The sequence below is a fragment of the Chiloscyllium plagiosum genome, unplaced genomic scaffold (assembly GCF_037043375.1).
Source record: "Chiloscyllium plagiosum isolate Xiang-an unplaced genomic scaffold, Cpla_swu_hap1 HiC_scaffold_24, whole genome shotgun sequence".
In the NCBI taxonomy this organism is placed as follows: Eukaryota; Metazoa; Chordata; class Chondrichthyes; order Orectolobiformes; family Hemiscylliidae; genus Chiloscyllium; species Chiloscyllium plagiosum.
Genome location: NW_028270162.1, coordinates 8,912,014 through 8,933,161, shown reverse-complemented (window position 1 = coordinate 8,933,161; position 21,148 = coordinate 8,912,014). Strand labels below are relative to the sequence as shown.

Here is a 21,148-nt window from a genome sequence, read left to right as displayed (position 1 = left end):
AAGTATCTATCTACCTCAGCCTTAACAATATTTTAAAATTCTGCATCCACTACCTTTTGAGGAAGGAAATTCCAAAGACTCACAATCTTTGTAAGAAAAGCCGTTTCCTCATCTCTGTTTTAAATGGGTAACCCTTTATTTTTAAGGGTTATGATCCCTAGTTCTAAATTGTCCCAGAAGAGGAAACATCTTTCCACATCCACTGGTCAAGTCACCTCAGGATCTTTTATGTTTCAACTCAGTTACCTCTGACTCTTCTAAACTCCAGAAGATACAACCCTAGCTGAAAAATGTGTTGCTGGAAAAGCGCAGCAGGTCAGGCAGCATCCAAGGAGCTGGAGAATCAACGTTTCGGGCATGAGCCCTTCCTCAGGAACCTAGCCTGTCTAGCCTTTCCTCATAAGGCAATCCACTCATTCCCAATATTCATCAAGTAAATTATGTTGAGATTGTACAGGACATTGGTGAGTCCTCTTCTGGAGTACTGTGTCCAATTCTGGTCTCCCTGTTATAAGAAGGATATTACTAAATTGGAGAGGATTCTGAAGAGATCTACCAGAATGTTGCCAGGACTAGAGGGTTTGAGTTATAAGGAGAGGCTGGATAGGGTTTTGTTTTCACTGGAGTGTTAGGAGGTTGAGAGGTGACCTTATAGAGGTTTATAAAACCACGAGACAAATAAATAATGAATGGCAGGTGTCATTTCTCTACGGTGGCGAATTTCAAGACAAGAGGGCACATTTTTAAGGGGAGAGGAATAAGATTTTAAAAAGACATGAAGGGCAATGTTTTTACACAGAGAGTGGTTCATGTGTGGAATGAACCTCCAGAGGAATTGGTGGATGCGGGTACAGTTTCAACATTTAAAAGACAATTGTATAAATACATGAATAGGATATGTTTGGAGGGATATAGGCCAGGTGCAGGCAGATGGGACAAGTTTAGTTTGGGAACATGGTCGCATGGACTGGTTGCACTGAAGAGTCTGTTTCCATTCTGTATGAGTCTATGAATCTTCTCTGATCTGCTTTCAAGGCATTAACATTCTTCTGTAAGTATAGTGACCAGCACTGTATACAGTATTCCAGGTGTATACCTGTATAACAGAAGTATAACTTCCCCTCTCTTAAATTCAATTCCTCTTGCAATAAAACATAACATTCTACTAGCTTTATTGATTACTTGCTGTACCTGATGTACTCTTTTCTTTATTAAATATTTAAAGAAGCGTTTCCTATCCGTTTTTATATTTTGGCTGACTTTCTTTTGTCCTCTAACTTTTCCCTCCTTTTTAATCTTTTAGCATTTATTTACTGTTTTTATATTCAGTCTTGATATAACTGACCTGCCATGTATCTTTGCATATTTATTTGCGTATGACCTTTGACTTTTTAAAACTTAAACTTGAATGCTGTGTCCACCCCTAAGAATGTTTCATTTTTTTAAATTTATTCACAGGATAAGGGCATTACTGGTTAGACCAGCATTCCTTGCCCATCCATAATTTCCTGGATGGTAGTTAAGAGTCAACCATATTGCTGCGGGTCTGAAGTCACATGTAGGCCAGACCAGGTAAGGATGGCAGTTTCCTTCCCTAAAGGACATTAGTGAACAGGATGGGTTTTCCCCAACATTGGTTTCTTGGTCATCATTAGATTCTTAATTCCAGATTTGTATTGAATTCAAATTCCACCATCTGCCATGACATGATTTGAGCTCAGGTGCCCAAAACACTACCTGGGTCTCTGGATTAATAGTCTAGAGATAATACCACTAGGCCATCGCTTTCCTTTCTTATTTGTTAGAATATATCCATTCTGTGCTTTCTGGAGCCTCATCTTGAATGTTTGCTACTGTATCTCTATTGGCCTATACCGTAACCTAAAATTCCAGCTCACTTTCACTAGCACTGCTCTCACACCCTCATCATTTCTCTAGTTTAAACTTGAAGTGATCATTATGCATCGACGCTTTCTCCTTTAATGTGTTTGTGAAATTCAATCATATTATGGTCTCTGCTACCCAGGGATACTTTCATTTTGAGGTCAGTAATTAATCCTACTTCATTAGTCAAAACCAATGTAGTGTACTGACTGCTTGGTACCATAAGATATTGGTCCAAGAAATTGTTCAGGAAACATTTAATGAATTCTTCATTTAGATTACTTTTTCCTATTTGATTTTTCTAGTATGCAAGCTGAGGACTTAATTTTGTTATAATGCTGATCATATACATTATATAAAATAATAAATAATCAATGCAGGTTGCATTGCAATCCAGCCTTAGACTTTTCATAGCCAATGTTCATAGACATTAATACACCATCACCATGAGCACAGGGATCAAGTGATCATGGTCAGGACCAGTGATGTTGGAATGTTTTGCCATCCTAATTCTGGAGAACACTAAGCCCACATTTAGCACCATTTTTCTCAGCTTCTGCTGACCTACTTTGCTTTTAAAGAGCTTGGTTAACATTGAAAGCAATAATTGAAAATAGTGCTATCAGTTCCAAATTATTTTTCTCCCTGTTGGTCATGTAAAATAATTTAGTTAAAGTGGGAGTTGACTCTGTAGGTTTTATTTAGGTTAATCATCACTGATTGTCTGATGATAGGATTTGCTCTGAAAGTTAATCCCTCTTGATGCCTCTTTAGAGGCTGCTGTTTGCTGAGACTGTCTGAAGGCACTTGGACTTGTCTGCCATATACTGTTAAACAAAGCATAAAACGAAAACCCACATTTCAATCCATACTCCCAACAAAGGATTATCCAGCTGGAGCCAGATGGCAAATCTTGATGTATGCTAAGAGATAATGGGAGAAATTCAGCACATTATCTGTATTACACTGAGTGTAAACAGTGTGTACCAACATTCAGCATTTGACAATAATGGAACTCATTGCATTCCTCTATTATTGAACCATATAGACCTGATGCCTCTAGGACTTTGATCTTTGGTCTGTCTGTGCTCAGGTATTTGTCCCTGATATTTGATGAGATTGGTTTGATTCTGTCCACAGTTGAGTGGCTTAGTAAATTTCCTAGATGCAAACAGAAAGAATGACCACTTGGGATGGAGTTTCAGAAGGGTGTTGACACCCCCTAGAGCAAGCCTCAGCACCTTTAGATGGGTAATGGGGTGTTGAGGGGAAATGGGGGTGAAGGGTACACAGTGGAGGTAAAGGAGAAAACTGAGCAAAAATCTGTCAATAAACCCCCAACAACAACTTACGTTTATATTGCATTTATACAATACTAAAATGTTCCAAAATCCTTCATGGATAAATTATCAGACAAATCCAACACTGAGCCATATAATTTGATAGTAGGTCAGATAACCAAAAGCCTAGTTTAGGAAGTAGGTTTTAAACAATCTCAAAGGCCTAAAAAGGGATGGAGAAGGTTTGAAAGATTAGGGTCTAGAATTGGGCAGCTCAGTGGTCAGCACTGCTGTCTCCCAGTGCTAGGACCCAGGTTCGATTCCATCCTTGGGTGATTCTTACTGTGGAGTTTGCACATTCTCCCAGTGTCTGCGTGGTTTTCCTTCCACAGTCCATTGCATGTTAGGTGGATTGGCCATGTAAAATTGCACGAAGTGTGCAATGTGGGTGGGTTAGCCATGGGAAATGCTGGGTTACAGGGATAGGGTGTGATGTTCTTCAGAGGGGCAGAATGTCTATATCTTCATTGTAGCAATTCTACGGAAAATGAAAGCATTGAACAAGTGATTAAAATTGGGGATGAACTAGAAGCCAGAGTTGAAGGAGATTAGAGATGCTGGAAGATAAAAGGTTGCAGGAGAGGGAACAAAGCCACAGGGGGATTTAAAAACATCGCAATATATTAAACTACTGCAAAGTTTTAATCTTATCATTTATCAAATCTAATTTTCCGTCAATCCATCTGCAGACAACTAATGGGGATTTCTGCATGAGGTTAGAGTAATCTGCTTAATAAGTGTTCTGATTGGTGTGATGTAATCGGCCATTGGAGTTTTCACAGATTGTAGAAGAACACAATTAGTTGGATAGTCAAAGATTAAATTCCCTGAAATTACTTGTCAATGTTACCTGGGTCACTTTTACTGTGTGGGCAGAAAGCAGAGAGAAGAAAGAAAATAAGTTATTTTGATATAATAGCTCCTATCACATCTCTCAGAACATTCCAGAAAGTTTATAATTATTTTTGAAATGTAGCCATTGGCAAATACAACCAATTTCCAGAAGGCTATAAACATTGAAACGGAAAGTATAAAATTTGGCTTTTCTAAAAACATTTGTAAAAATGAGTTGATGATTTAGAAAGTGCTTTTCTGGTTCTTGTAATGTACAAAACAGAATAGGCCAGATTATTTTAGGGAAATGGAATTGTGGTAAGATTGAAAGAACTCTGCACAGAACAATTTGTTTATTCAAAATATCAATACCATTGTCAGGAGCTATGAAATCAAATAATTTTGAGAATAAAATTTTAGTCCATTGTGACTTAAGATTTTGGTTTTACCTTTTTGGTAATCATAAATGAGATCTCTGTTTCCTGGTTGATCAGGCCCTTCCTAAACGGGAGCTCAGTCATACATTGAGCATTGATATAGCCGAGGCAGTGATCAACCACTGGGGTATGCAGAGAGATGCTCAAGGGTTCCTACACTTGAACACTTTGTAATTCCTCCACATGACAATCACACATGTAAATGCTGAGTGATTGGGCTCACCCATTTTGTGGCCCTATTCCTGTGATTGTCAGGTTGACACACCTATCTGGAGCACGTAACAGATCTTATTTCAGCATAAGAAAGGGGGAAGGGAATTAGAGAAAGAGAGAAAAGAGAGAGAGAGACAAAACATTAGAATGTTTTGTTAATTAAGAATTCATGTCTTGAAATATGTAGAAAATGATTACAGTATGTATTGATTTTCTAATGAACAGTTAGCATTGAAGATATTCCCCAGAAAGCATAACAACAACATTTTTCTTAAATGCGATCATATATCTCACAATGAAATTGAAATGACCATAAAACTCTATTTCTTGAAATGAGAAAATGTAATATCTCTATAATGATACAATGAGAAAAGCAAACAGAAACTGAGCTTGCACCAGTTATGGGAATGCATGTCCTCAGGGTATAATTTACTTTTTGATTTTTCTGTCTCCAGTTGTTTTTCTAAGTTCCAAGGGATACAGACTTGAAAGGATACAGACTGCCAACAGGTTTAGACAACCACTACCAGATTAGTCTTGGCAACATTAGGCCCAAATGGGACCTGCTGTCATCTGTTGAAATTGTTCACTGTGCCAAGATCACCCTGGAATGCAAACATAATGCTGACTTATTTTCTAATGTAAACCATCTTCTTAAACATCTTTCTATCTGATCTCACCTCCAATAGCAAGTGTGAGGAGCTCATGGACTTCTTTGTCACCAAGGCTGAGACAAACTGAAATTTGCCTCAGTTCTATTCATCCTTCCACTAAACCACCATGCCAAACGAAGCCAACCGACAGCGCGGCCTCCCAGTCGTTCCTGTCCTCTATCACGGAGGTCTTAGATGACAGAACACGGGAGAGGCTGGACCAGCCGCTATCTTTGGATGAGCTGACCAAGGCCCTCGAGTCCTTCAAAAAGAATAAAACTCCCGGAAGCGACGGCTTACCGGTCGAGCTCTATTCTGCTCTGTGGGACATGTTTTGCCAGGATCTGCTGCTTGTGTAAGTCAGTATGCTTCTGGCAGGTACCATGAATGAATCCATGAGGAAAGGCATCATCACCCTCATCTACAAGCGGAAGGGGAAGAGGGAGGAAATCAGAAATTGGAGACCAATCTCACTATTAAATGCGGATTACAAAATCTTGGCAAAGGTCATCGCCAACTGGGTCAGGTCTGCTATGGGATCGGTGATCCACCCTGACCATACCTGTGCTGTACCGGGCAGGAAGATCGCTCAGGGATACGATCGCCTGTGTGCAGGACAGGGGGTTGGACACCTGCCTCATCAGCCTGCACCAGGAGAAAGCCTTTGACAGGATATCACATAAGTATATGAGAGATGTTCTCTCCAAAATGGGCTTTGGGGAGGGAATCTGCAATTGGATCAGACTGCTCAACAGTGCAGTCTCAATCAATGGGTGGGAATCAGATAGCTTCCCAGTCAGATCTGGAGACAGGTAGGGCTGCCCTCTCTCTCCTGCCTTGTTTGTGTGCTGCATGGAGCCATTTGCTGAGTCCATTAGGAAGGATGTGAGCCTGAGAGGGGTGACTATTCCTCGCAGTGGGGGCCTGCAGGTTAAGGCCTCCCTGTACATGGATGATGTTGCCATTGTCTGCTCGGATCCACTGTCCGTGCACAGAATCTTGTGCATATGTAACCAGTTCGAACGGGCCTTGGGAGCCAAGGTCAACCCAGGCAAGAGTGAGGCCATGCTCTTCATGAACTGGGCCGACCAATCCTTCATCCCCTTCACCGTCAGGACTGACCACCTGAAGGTGCTGGATATTTGGTTTGGAGGGGCAGGGGCATGTGCTAAGTCTTGGGGGGAACGTATCAAGAAAGTGAGGCAGAACCTGGGCAGATGGAAGCTACGGTTGCTCTCCATGCGGATAAAAACCTGGTCATCAGGTGTGAGGCATTGTTAGTGTTGTTATATGTGGCACAGGTCTGGCCTATTCCCAGAACCTGTGCCGTCGCAGTCACTCGGGCCATCTTCCATTTTATATGGAGATCAAAGATGGCCAGGGTCCGAATGGACTCGATGTACAAAGATCTGGACAACAGGGGAAAAAACACACCAAATGCCACCCTCACCCTAATGGCCACCTTTGTGTGCATCAAGCCTTGCGTGGATCCCCGGTACGCAAACACCAAGTGTTACTACGTACTGAGGTTCTACCTGCTCCCAGTGTTGTGAAGGATGGGCCTGGCCTCGCTGTCGCGGAACGCTCCAAGTAGTTGGACCGTTCCGTATCACCTGTCCTTCGTGGAGAAATTTATGAAGAAAAATACCTTTGACCACAAGTCCATCAGGAAGTGGTCAGCATGTAGTGTCCTTGAGACCCTTCGGGAAAAGGAGAGGGTGGATCCTGTCGAGCGGTTCCTTGAGCAGACTGTCAAAGTCATTTGGCAGAATGCCTCATCGCCAGAACTTTCCAACAAGCACCAAGACATGGCTTGGCTGGTGGTGAGAAGGGCTCTACCTGTGAGATCCTTTATGCACGCCCGGACACTCTGCCGCACCGCAAGCTGCCCTCGAAGCGGCTGCGGAGGGGACGAGACTGTCACACACCTCCTTCTGGAATGTGCCTACACAATGGAAGTCTGGAGAGAAATGCAGTGGTGTTTGTTGAGGTTCGTCCCGAGCAACTCCGTGACGCGGGACTCCGTGCTCTACGGTCTGTTCCCTGGGACGCACACCGAGACGAACATCAACTGTGCCTGGAGGATCATCAACTTGGTGAAAGATGCTCTTTGGTCTGTCTGAAACCTGTTGATCTTCCAGCTGAAGGAGCTGACCCCGACTGAGTGTTGTGGACTGGCACATTCCAAGGTCCAGGACTACGTGTTGAGGGATGCGCTGTTGTTTGGGGCAGCTGCCGCCAAAGCGCAGTGGGGAAAGACCACCGTGTAACGTCTGCCTGCCAAAGAACAGGGGGCCCACGCAGTAAGTGGGCTCTGCTGATGCTTCAGCTAAATATATGGATAGTAAACGTACAGACCTGTATATACAAATCTCTACATGAAAAGAAATGGAATGTTTACATATGTATGGCATGACCAATTGTACAGAATTTCAAAATATTTTATGAATAAAGTATATTTTTGAAATAAAAAAAACCATGCCAAACTTATAGACCATTATTTACTCCCACTCCTGTCCTAACTCTGAAGTTATATATTTCTTTAGTTTCTCTCTTTTACTCCCATACACCCTCTCCGAGGTTATCATGTCTCTGAGAGCTATCTTGTGTTCCCTCAATCTTATTCCTATTAAATCATTGAGCATGCAATTTCTCCTTCCCGCCACGTTAGCTGGGATTGTAAACAGTTCCCACTTGCTCCAGGAGTTGTCCTTTCTTCTTTAAATCTGCAATCACGATCTTTAACTTAAATAAAAAGTAAACTTTGACAGTCCTTGCAAATTGCTGTCCCCCTATCTCTACTTACCTCTCCAAATTCCTTGAACGTGTTATTGTCTCCCAAATTCATGTCCCTCTTTCCCATAACAATTACCCCCACCTGTGATCTGGTTTGAATTCCCCCCTCCCCTGATTTGGTTTCTGTCCCTGTCGCTGTACTGACACAGCTCCAAGCTAACAAGTGACATCTTTGTTATTGTGACCAAAGTAAGCTTTCCCTTCTCACCTTAATCCTCCAGTCTGCATCCTTTGACAAGTTACCTTTCACAGGGACATTGACAACAGCCAGCTCTACCTCACCACTATGTTGCACAGTTGCAAAATTATGTGTTTATGCAACATCTATGGGTGACACAGTGGCTCAGTGGTTAGTACTGCCGTGTCACAGCACCAGAGACCCAGGTTCAATTCCAGCCTCGGATGACTGTCTGTGTGGATTTTGCATGTTCTCCCTGTGTCTGCATGGGTTTCCTGTGTAGGGCAGGTGGATTGGCCATTCTAAATTGCCCATAGCATCCAGGGATGTGTAGGTTGGGTGGATTTCTCATGGGAAAAGCAGGATTACTGGGATACGGGTGTGGGTTTGGATGGGATGCTCTTTGGAAGTTGGTGTGGGCTGAAAGGGTCTGTCTCCACACTGCAGATATTCTATGAGACAGAATTGATGAGCAGAAACTTCCTTCAACTAATTATTTGGAATATTGAAATTATTGTTTTCAGTCACTGCTCCAAGATCTGTTCTGGAAATGTGTTGCTGGAAAAGCGCAGCAGGTCAGGCAGCATCCAGGGAACAGGAGAATCGACATTTCGGGCATAAGCCCTTCTTCAGGAATGAGAAAAGTTTGTCCAGCAGGTTAAGATAAAAGGTAGGGAGGAGGGACTTGGGGGAGGGGCGTCTGACGCCCCTCCCCCAAGTCCCTCCTCCCTACCTTTTATCTTAACCTGCTGGACAAACTTTCCTCATTCCTGAAGAAGGGCTTATGCCCGAAACGTCGATTCTCCTGTTCCCTGGATGCTGCCTGACCTGCTGCGCTTTTCCAGCAACACATTTCCAGCTCTGATCTCCAGCATTTGCAGACCTCACTTTCTCCTCCAAGATCTGTTCCCTACCTACTGATTCTATCCATTCTCTGGCAACAGTCTGATCTTGAACATGCCACATTTGACCATGTGATGTGCTTTCAGTCATATTTTGGCCCTCATTAAGACTGCCTAACATTGACAGTTTATCTCTGCTGAAACTCTCATTCATGCCCTTGATAGTGTAGACTCAACCATTCCAAGGCTGGTCTCCCACATTTTAATCTGCATAAACATGAGTTCATCAAAAACTCTGCTGCCAAGCCCTGTCCCTTATTGACACAGTGTACGATGACCTACACAGGATCCTGGTCATGACCTGGATTTTAAATATCTCACCTTTGGTCTCAAATCTTTTAGTAGCCTTGTCGTCCCTTTCTCTGAAAATTCCTCCAGCCTCACAACCCTCCCAAGATATCTGTGTTTATCAATCATGATCTCTTTGCATTATGTTCCCTCTCAACAGCTGCTCAGAGGGTCCATGCATAGCCGATTAGTGCGTTGATGTATTGATTTCTGATTCCAGAAGCTGCTGCTTCATCCAGACCTTGTCTGTAAAGCAGTGAGAAGAATTATTAGAGGGCATGCAGAGCTTAAACATCCCTGATTTTAATTGCTCCAACACTGTTGGGTGGCTATACCTTCATCTGATTGGACCCTAGGCACTAGTAAATCCTCTTTGCTTTCTATTTTGCTTTTCTCCTTAAAGACACTTAAAACCTACCTCTTTATTCAAGATTTTATTAATCTGAATTGACATCTTATTTTGTGACTGTTATATTTTGTTTTGTAATGTTCCTGTGAAGCACTTTAGGACATTATTAAGCTTAAGACACTTTATAAGTTGTTGTGGTTGCAAAATATCTTTTTCATTTCTACCTTTTTTATGATGACAAATAATGATGATAATTAATCAAATATGCTGTTTTTGCAGGGACCATATGTGGCCATGCTTTGTAAATGAAAAACTAGCATTTGTATAGCTTATTTTATAATCTCATGATTGTGCTGAAATGTTTTACAGGCAATAATTTTGTTTAAGTTTAAAAATCTTCATGGTGCTAAATTGTGATGACAATCCGAATAAATATAAAAATCATATAATCAAATAATAAAAGGATTGCACAGTTATGGTCAGTTTAACATTTAACTTAATACCGGGAGGGAACACTTCAGCGGTCAGGGACATTTGGCTTCAGATCTACAGGTGACCGTCCTTCAAGGCAGACTTCGGGATATGCAACAACGTAGTGTCCGAGCAGACGCTGATAGCCAAGTTCGGTATCCATGAGGATGGCCTCAACCGAGATCTTGGGTTCATGTCACATTACAGGTGACCACACTACACTATACACTCTCTTGCACATACATACACAAGCATACATACACACTCTCTTACATACATACTCACACAGACACTCATACACATGCTCTGTCTGATACACACACACACACCACCCCCCACACTCACACCAATGCACACAACCTCTCACAGGCTTATACTCCATCACATTCATACACACACTTTACCAAGCATGCACACATGCAATCACTCTCCTCACACTCACACTCTCACATGCACACTTCCATTCTCTCTCTCTCATGTACGTACACACACATAAGTCAATAGGGTGAATTTGCATTTGCAGAATTATATTTGCAGATACATTCTATTTTGCTCAAAAAGCACACATTCTGCAGGCAGTCAATGCAGTTAATCCATGTAATATTTTATAAATTCTTACTTTGGAAATAGAACCAGTTTGACTCAAGATTGGGATACAGACAGACTCTAACCTCACACCTTTAATGCATTGTCTGAGCTGAGATGTCACCTTTTTTTTATAAAACCTTAAGTTATCTTGAGAATGTGACTTGAAAAACATTCTGGAATTTACATATTAATGAACTGAAACCTGCAACCCATTCTAAAAGCTGGAAGACAACAGGTTTGTTCAATATAATCATTTCAGTTGCTTGATAGTGTAATCTTTTGCTATAAATTCTGTGTCTAATGATCCTGTTCCACAGCTACGTGATGAAGGAGCGGCGCTCCAAAAGCTAGTGTTTCCAAATAAACCTGTTGGACTATAGCCTGGTGTTGTGTGATTTTTACCTTTGCTGAAAAATGTGTTGCTGGAAAAGCGCAGCAGGTCAGGCAGCATCAAAGGAGCAGGAGAATCGATGTTTTGGGTCCTGAAGAAGGGCTTATGCCCGAAACGTCGATTCTCTTGCTCCTTTGATGCTGCCTGACCTGCTGCGCTTTTCCAGCAACACATTTTTCAGCTCTGATTTCCAGCATCTGCAGTCCTCACTTTCTCCTGGTTGATTTTTAACTTTGTCCACCCCAGTCCAACACCGGTTGTTCCACATCATGGCTACCCAGCTTAGTGTCTACACAAATTTGGAGATATTAATTCATTTGTCAAACCATGAATGTATGTTGTGAACATCTGGGGTCCCAGCACTGAACCCTGCAGTATACTATTCATCACTGCTTGCTACTTTGAAAAGGGCCCTAGCTTTCAGAGCGATGCTCCTTCATCAGGTGATAGCGTCACTCCGAAAGTTAGTGTGCTTCCAATTAAACTTGTTGGACTATAACCTGGTGTTGTGTGATTTTTAACTTTGTACACCCCAGTCCAACACCGCATCTCCAAATCTTGAAAAGGACCCATTTACTCCAACTATCTGCTTCCTGTCTGTCAACATCCATGACAACTATATACATGCAGTAAAACTTCTGCATGGGATTTGGACACTGAGGTCACGGAAAGTGAATTGCATGGCTATGCAGAGAAGCAGGTGGGATGGTTGGGGTGGGTGGGAATGTGGGCAGGCATGCTCGTTTAGTGACCATGATGAGGACTGCATTGCACGTTCACACTTAGCCTCAATCTCACTTTCACACTCAGTCCTAACCTTAGACTCACATTAATCCCTGACTTCATTCTCAAACTCAGCCCCAATCTCAGACTCACACTCAGTACCCATCTCACTCACACTCAGCTCCAATCTCAGACTCACACTCAGTCCCCATCTCATTCTCACACTCAGCCCTAATCTCAGACTCAAACTCAGTCCCTATCTCACACACTCAAATCCAATCTCAGACTCAAACTCAGTCCCTATCTCACTCACACTCAGCCCCAATCTCAGACTCACACTCATCCCACGTCTCACTCACACTAGGTCGCAGTCTCAGTTGCACACTCACTAAATCTCACACTCAGCCCTAATCTCAGACTCAAACTCAGTCCCTATCTCACACACTCAAATCCAATCTCAGACTCACACTCAGCTCCAATCTCAGGCTCACACTCAGTCCCCATCTCATTCTCACACTCAGTCCCTATCTCACTCACACTCAGATCCAATCTCAGACTCACACTCAGCCCCAATCTCAGACTCACACTCATCCCACGTCTCACTCACACTAGGTCGCAGTCTCAGTTGCACACTCACTAAATCTCATACTCAGATCGAGTTTGTGACGCGAGTGAACGGAGTGTTCTCTGCCGACGTAGCCAATCAGAATGGGACATGGTTTCGTGTAAGGGGACGGGGAGGGGCTTGGCGAGGGGGCGTTTGTTTAGTGTGTGTGACGGCGGTGCTTCTAGGGGGCGGAGTTTTGATTGAAGGTGCGGCAGGGTTTCCAGATATTGGGGCGGGGTTTTCAGGGACTGGGGCGTGGTTTGAGAAGACGGTGACGGATTCGACCCGAAATGGGTGGGCGTGTCTCCCCAGCTGTCGGATTTTTCCGGGAAGCGGGCGGAGTTACCAGGAATAGGGGGCGGGGTTTTAATGGACAGGTTTCCCCGTGGTGACGCGCTGGGTTTTCCAGGGATGGGGCGGAGTTGTCCGTTATTAACGGTGGGGAAATGAATGTCCAATCAGGATGTTCGGTATGTTCCGGCGCTGGGTCGTATCCTGACGACGGCAGTGCCCCGCCCCCTCGCTGTCCATCTGAAGCGGTTACTAAGGAGAGGGGGGGGTGGGGGTGAATTTTTTTTCTCTCCTGCCTCCCGCCCGCTTCCCCCACCCCCCACCTCCCGGCCTCGGCCCCGGCCCTCAGGCCTCCTCCGCTCGGCCGGCAAGCCTCGTCGTTAAGCTCGGTCTGTGTGCTTGTTGGCGGCCAGGTGGTTCCATTTAATCGTTTTTATTTTATTTCATATTTGTTGTTGTTGTTGTCGTTGCGCGCGCGGCTCAGCCCCTCACTCTGTTGCTGTCGAGACTATGTGGAAATTACAGGATGCCCAGTGGAAAGAAATTTAAACCCACCAAATACATACCGGTGTCGACAGCCGCCGCTTTGCTTGTTGGTGCTACCACCTTATTCTTCGTCTTCACGTAAGTAAAGAGGGGAATATTCCCTGTGGCTGGGGATTGTACAAGCTGGGTGGGTTTGCATTGATTTGTGTTCGTTTGTTCGGCGATTAGTTTGACAGGAGCTGCAGGCCCGACAGTGCTGCTTGGCCATCTGCTCCATTTCCACGATCTGCTGCTCTACCCGATTGATATACATGTACGGTGCAATGTGAGATAATCACGAATGAGCGCGATGCAGTGTAAATTGTATTCTACTTTTCAATGTGCGTTGTAATCTATTCCATGTCTGTAAGTGAATCTGTGTGCAACGTATGTATGACTATGTGCAGATACACAAGTAATCTAACACTATAGCTGAAAGACTTAGTCCATCATTAACTGCGAATTGTCCCATGTTTCTCTCAGGTTTCAAATCCTTGGTAATATGACTGGTCAAATGGCACATACTGGGAGATAATAAAGACGAGAAACGCGAATTTTCATGTCGAAAGCTGCTGCGGGCAAAATGTGTTGGAGGGTGTAAAACAAAATGAAAACGACCTGTTATGGTGCTTTGTGTTTCATCGTGAAATTTGAAAATAAGACTGAAAACTTGTTGATTTATTTTGTTGTTTACAAGATCCTTTTTGCTTTGTTCAATGTCTTAAACGTTTAAGGATCGGTGCTAAGAACCATTCTAAACTAAATCTGAAGCCACCGTCTATATCTGGCTGAAAACTAAGTTAGCCGACGACATTAAACTCCGCAGCAGATATCAACCCAACATAAACGTAATTGCATTTGTTAAAATAAAGTTGCTCTACAAACTGACTTGTTTAAAAGATATAGTATAATGACGAAGCCAACATTCTACATTATTGCTTTGAGTTCTGCAAAAAGGGCTTCCAGTTTATCGTGCTGATTAGCCTGAAAGGGAACCGTACCTATCTGCATTTGCTTTTGAGATGGCGAGGCGTGTTCTGTTTTATTTCGGATTGCAGACTTTGCAGGTAGATTCTCTTTTTTTTACCGCTTCAGTTTCATCCATTACTCTCTTCATTCAGCAATGGCTGCCTTGGGGAGAGGGGAATGTACTGTTTTTTTTAACGTTTGTTTTCTGTTTTCTAATCTGTTCGCGGTCACCGTTGTACCTTTTCTCATATTAAATACATATCTGCCAAATATATTAATACAACTTGTTCCCCCCCCGCCGAATTACTCGCTTCCCGTGCGCTGGGGTTCTTCAGCTTCTCTTGCTGTTGTGTGTTACAACGTGGCTGACTTAGCTTTCAATTTCCAGTTTGACCAAAGATCAATTACCGAACTTTTTACTCTCTTGAGATGCTTGTGTTATTCCGGTTTTAAATTTCAGATCTTAGACATTTGCTCTTTTACTTTAGAAAATATTTCAATTAGATTGCAGATCTGACCAGACATTTTTCGTCGTCGTGTACTCGATTTGGAGCCTCCATATGCAGTGCTCTAGTAACGTATCTTGCATGGAACTGCTCGAGTTAGTAAATGTGACAGGAAAAGGATTCGTTTGCCCTTTCGCTGTTGGAAGTAATTCCACTGCAATACATTTCTGTTCGGAAACTGGGAGATTATTTCTGTCTACATCAATATTTTATGTAGATTGTGAAAGATGTACAGTGTAAGTTGACAGGATGAATTTTGATGGTGCCTGCAATTCCTGGCATTTTAAGTGTTCCGAGCAGCGTACTGTGTAAAAGACTTTACATTAGCTCACGGGAGGTAGGTTTTCAAAGTGCAGCATTGTGCGCAGCAATTTAGCTGACGGCCACGTTTATCGCCTCCTTGAGAGATTGTGGTCGGTAGTACCCTGATTTTGAGTTGAAGTGCAGGAATATGTACTTCTACAGACGCAGCTGGCAATCCCATTGCTGGATGATACAGAAATATTTGCATTCCTTGTAGGGTAAAGGACGCTTGATAAACTGTCCAGTGTACAACGCAGCAAATGTGAAGAACGGGCAGTACCAATTGCTGTACATCTCATTAACTACAGAGATATTTAGTTAGGTGAGGGTTCATGAAATGTAACAGGAGAACCTTGTTTGGAGGATGTTGAATTGTTCAGTGTGATTTGTCAAATTTATTTTAATTTTCATAATTGAGTGTAGTTACAATACAGCTCAAATATGTTCAATGTAAAGGATTATGAAAATTATATTAAATCTTTTAAAATGCATTTGTTAGAACATAACCTTGCAGTTGTTTTTCGTTTTGTTAAGTTTTGATCCCTCCAAACTGCTCTACTATTCAACAAAATGATTGATAGCTATTCTATGTTCTTGACCAATCTTTTAGATCCCTTGGTTCCCTTTGTGTCTAAAAAAAGTCAGTCCATCTTGAATACACTGATCAACTGGGCATCTATTTCTGGCATAGAAAATTCCAAAGCTTCAGAATCTGAGTGAAGAAATTGTGCTTCAACTCCTTTCTAAATAGGTAACCCCTAAAACTAAATATTATATCCAGGTTTTAAACTTACCATATGCTGAAACAAGTCCTCCCAGCAACTATTCTGTCAAGTCCTATGAGAAGATAGAGTATCTATGTTCTATATTTTATAATCCAAGCGATGCTGTTACGCACTTCTGGAGTGGACACTTCTACTGCACCATAAAGCCCCTTCCAAAGAGTATAGGGCCAAATTTACTTGATCTGGTCCCTTAGGACAGGCCTCTCATTTCAGGTGTCCATTGCGTGAACCTCCATTGCATCTTCTCAAGGGCTTGTATATCCTTTTCTTGGGTAAGGAGACCAAACTGTATGCAGTTTTTGCAGCAAATCTTGTCCTCCAGTCCCTTGCAATAAAGGTTAACATACTATTTGTTGTCTTAATTGCTGGCTGTACTTCTATGTTAACCTTGTAATTCATGTGCAAGATTGGCCAAAATCTCTTAGGCAGCTGTGATTTGTGGTTGATCGATTTTATGTAACATCTAATTTCTATTCCCTTTGTGGTACACCACTATAAAACATGTATCCAAGATTTTGGCCCTCCATAATGGGGACTCAACGGTATACTTAGTTCTTCTCCTTTTTAACTGTACCTGTCAGCATGTGAACTATTGGATATAGCCCAAGATCCAAGATCTCTACCCTCAAATCTTTGAAGGTTTTGCCACCTCCCAAAATCTTTGTCCATCTTTTCACTCCAAGTTTGAAACCTTAAAATTAGATTTCTTGCCCTGTCACAATATTATGGTGGCTCCTAATAAATTTACAAATAACATCCTACAAGACTGAAAAAGGTAGACTATCTCACCTAATCCTTTTTGACCTGTCTGCAGTTTTTTATACAGTTGATTGTGCTATCCTCATCCATTGCCTCTCTGCTGTCTGTCCAACTGGGTGGGAGTGCACTCACCTGGTTCCATCATCATTGTAGCTAACGGATCTCCATCACTGGCTTGTCTTCCCACTGCCAGATGTTACCTATCCTTGGCCCCATCCTATTTCTCATACTATCCCTCACTGTTACCATCTGTAGATATTTTCTCATCAATCTGTTCAGAGATGTTATGACTCCTGTGGAGCAGGTTGAAGCTTTAATACACCCCCCCTCTCCCTCCAGTTCAGAGATAGGGTCACTACCACTGAGCCGCAATGCAATATCATTTGCATTATTGACACGTTGTCAACCTGACCAGCAGCCAGTGTTGTCATGCCGATGACTCCTTATTCCTACAACTGGTTCTAATTGGTTTTTCAATCAGCAGTTTGCCTATGGATGATACTATCCTGAACACTGCCACAGTGCAGATGAGTCCAGCATTTCTGTTTGAACAAGGCTCCGTGTAATTGCAATTCAGTGAGTTCTAGTAACTTTCCATTCCAGAGTTTTAAAGCAATGTTTTCTTTCCACATTTTGGTCCACAATCCAAAAATAATTTTTAAAATGTGTTTCCAAATTTTAGATATTAGACTAAAGCTATTGGTTACTGACCATGTCCTCTCCTTGGCACTTGCTGAGATTGTACAAGACTGTTCACAACCTTTTGTGCCATGTTTGGGCTTTCAACCACAGTAATGCTGTCAGTAAGACCATCTATTTTCACTTGTAACATTGTCTGATTTCACTCCTGCCTTAGTTTTGCTCCTGAATTCTTCATGCATTCCTTTACCTCCAGACTTGACTATTCCAATGTGCTCCCATTTTCTACATTTAAGTAAAACTTGGGGTCATCCAGAACTCTGGCCTTGTTCTAACTTGCATCAAATCTTGTTCACCTGTGTTCTGATGTACATTGACTCCTGCTTAATTCTCAATTCTCATCTTTGTTTTTGAGACTTTTTTTGTAGCCTCACCCCTCTCTATTCCATGAATTTCCTCCTAACTCTGAGATAGCTGTGTTTCTCTAATTCCATCCTCTTGAGCATTCCAGGATTTAATTTCTCCACTTTTAGTCATGTTATCAGCTGCTGAGACCCAAAGCTTATGGGGTTTACTCCCTCAACCCCTCTGCCTCTCTACCTTACTTTCCTACTTTACAATACTCTTTTTAACCAGGCTTTTCATCATCTGTGCTGCTAACACTTTGTGATTTAGTGTTTTCTTTTGATTTAATTCCTTTGCAAAGTGCTGTGGGATATTTTGTCACATCAAAGTGTGATATAACTCCAAGTTGCTGAAGTTAGTATTAATCCAGTATAGAATTGAGGGTGAGCCAAAATATAGTGTAGACTTGGGACTTGTAACTCTTTTGGCTAAAAGGTAAATGCATAGAAAAAGGCACATTTTTAAAGCAGTGGATCAGTGAAGTCTCTGCATACAATGTTCCTTGTTTTTTATGCTGTTGTCCTGAACCCCATAAATGTGGAAGTTGTTGATATTTGGTGGGATGCATAAAAATGTACACTGATATAGTGTGGTTTCAACGTTGCAGTGGAAAGGCCTTTAGATAATATATTTTCCCTTTTTATTATGGTTGAGAGTTAGTATTTGTGCATTTCTTTTCTCCAGTACTGCTATTGTTTAATCTTATTCAGTTTTGTCACTGTAATATTTCTTGAAAAAGAAGCTTGTATAATAATTTGTTTTTCTAAATAAAGCATCATAGTTTTTTTTTTGCTGTAACTATTCTAAGGTAAATTTTGCACCCAGTCCTTTTCCTTTAGAATGATAAAATTGACTACTAACTGTGCATAGGGTATGTAAGTTACAAAAGTGTGGTTGAATTTCCCTACGCTTAGAATATAGGTGATCAATCCATAATTGAATGTAGTCAGTTACTTCTGTCATCTGTTTTCATTCATGATCATAAAGGTGAGCTCCAATTGTCTTATGTGAGCTTCAGTGGTCATGATGGAATGTTTCTTCAGAGTGGGATGGTGCTCGTTAATCCCATGGACTACATTTCAAAGCAAATAGACAACAATTTCCTCCTGACTTCCATTTCTGTTGATATGACAGTGCTGAGTTTTCTTGTGGTTTCCACGTTTTCCACTTCTCAGTCAGTTTCTGCTTGCCAGAAGATGTCCTGCCAGTTTTAACAATTGTTTATAAATCTCATTTTGCATTTCAGCAGTTCCATCTTGCAAGTGAACACCATTGATCGCAGGATAATCAATGTTGTGCCCTCACTGAATGCTCTAGTCTCTCATGTCAGGCATTCTTGAGGCCTGCTGGATTTTTTTTGGTTAGGAAGCACTTGCAAGCCACGGTCAACTGAATTTGACTGTGGCTGCATCTTTACAAGTCTTTGGACCATTGAATTTGTGTGAGTTCTCTGAGTAATTTTAGCTAAGCCCATTTCCTGACCTTTTTCTCTGTAGTGCTGAAATGTTTTCTGTCTTTAGTTGCTTATTGAATTCTCCTTTTGAAAGCGAAGATTGAATCTGCCACTACCATGCTTTCAGGTGGTGCATTTCAGATCATAAGCTATTTTTACAGAGTGGTTTGCATGTTGCTTTTAGTTATTTTTCCCAATCACTTTTTAGATTGGTGTCCTCTGTTTCTCATACCTTCTACTAATGAGAACAGTTTCTGTGTATTGTTTATGTCTGAACTCGTCATGATTTTGAAATTCATGATTAAATTAACTTCAACAGTCTCTTCTATAAGAAGAACAACTCCAGCTTCTCCAATCCATTCGTGTAACTTAAGTCACTCATTCTCACAATGAAACCATTCTCACAAATAATTTCTGCCCCCTCTGTTGTCTTAACATCCTTCTTAAATTGTAATATTCAGAATTGGATTAAACATTCCAGTTGAGGTTGCATCACTGTTTATGTAGTACCTTGTTCTTGTAATCTTTCTTTCTCCATTTATAAACGTAGAATCTCATATGCCTCTTTAACCATTTTTTTTCAATTTGCTCTGTCACCTTCAGTGATTTATGTCTGCCTCTAGGTTTTTTTTAATTCCTGTAACTTTTAGAATTGAATCTTGGTATCATATTGCCTGTCCTCATTCAACATACTGAAATATATCCGTTTGCATTTCTGCATTAAATTTAATCTGCTACATATTTGCCTATGAACTTTTGAAGTTAGTCATTGTCCTTGAGAATTCACTGTGCATCCAAATGTTGTGGTAAATGTAAATTTTGAAACTACCATTTTCTCCACACTACATTTAAATAAAATTGGTACAGGTACTAACCTATGGGGAACACTACTGAATATCTTACCCTTTTTCTTTTCAGTCAATTTTATCTGTTCCACTTTTTTTTTATTCTCTGGGCTCCATATGTTCTTTTTGTATATTAAACAAACCTTATTTAGCTTTTTTTGATAGATTTGTTCAGGGCAAATCTTATGATGGCTTTTGTTGTGAAAGTGACTTAAGCTTTCTGAAGTTGTGACAAAGTTTCGGAAACAGAATAAACAGGCTACCCTGTAGTTGCTGCAGTTATCTTTGCATTCTTTTCATGAACAAGAATGAACACTTACAGTTCTTCAGTACCTTCCTGTTATTCTTCTAAGGAGAATTGAAAAAATTTTGGCCAGTGCTTCCGCAATTTCTGCCTTCCTTGGCTTCCCAGAGCAGTTCAATAGCATTCTATCTCTGCATAGGAATTTAAATACTTTAAGGACAGGCAATCTTTCTAAATCTCCTTTATCAACTTTTAGCCCATTCAACGTCATCAACAGCGCCCTCTTTCACCTAAATAAAAGCAAAACACTGTGGATGCTCAATCATCTGAAATTTAAAACAAAAAAAACGTACTGAAGATGACAGTATCTGTGGAGAGAGCAAAAGTTTTAAGTCTGATACTACTGTTCAGGAGAAAGTGAGGTCTGCAGATGCTGGAGATCAGAGCTGAAAATGTGTTGCTGGAAAAGCGCAGCAGGTCAGGCAGCATCCAGGGAACAGGAGAATCGACGTTTCGGGCATATGCCCTTCTTCAGGAAGGGCATATGTTCAGCCCTACCAGACTTGGTGACTTTCTCCAGTGATTTCTGTTCTTACTTCCTCTTTTACTGCCTCTATCTTCAGCAAAGATGATATTACCAAAGTATTAATTTTACAGATCCTCTATTACCCTTTTGAATTTCCTATTGGCATGTAAATAGTAAAAGTTTTCATTCTTGGGTGCCAACCAAGAGATCAAATGAATAATCAAGTCTGAAAATGGCAAAGGCA

The 21,148-nt window shown here is 41.6% G+C and overlaps 1 protein-coding gene across 1 annotated transcript in view; it reads left to right on the top strand.

Annotated features, from left to right (window-relative positions):
• The first annotated feature begins 13,119 nt into the window (after positions 1–13,119).
• The window catches only part of zdhhc8b (zDHHC palmitoyltransferase 8b), a 217,778-nt gene continuing 209,749 nt past the window's right edge, over positions 13,120–21,148 (top strand). The window contains exon 1 of the mRNA XM_043715429.2: positions 13,120–13,569. Within this exon, the coding sequence (XP_043571364.1) occupies positions 13,472–13,569 (98 nt within the window). The 5' untranslated portion in view covers positions 13,120–13,471. The remainder of the gene's footprint in view (positions 13,570–21,148) is intronic.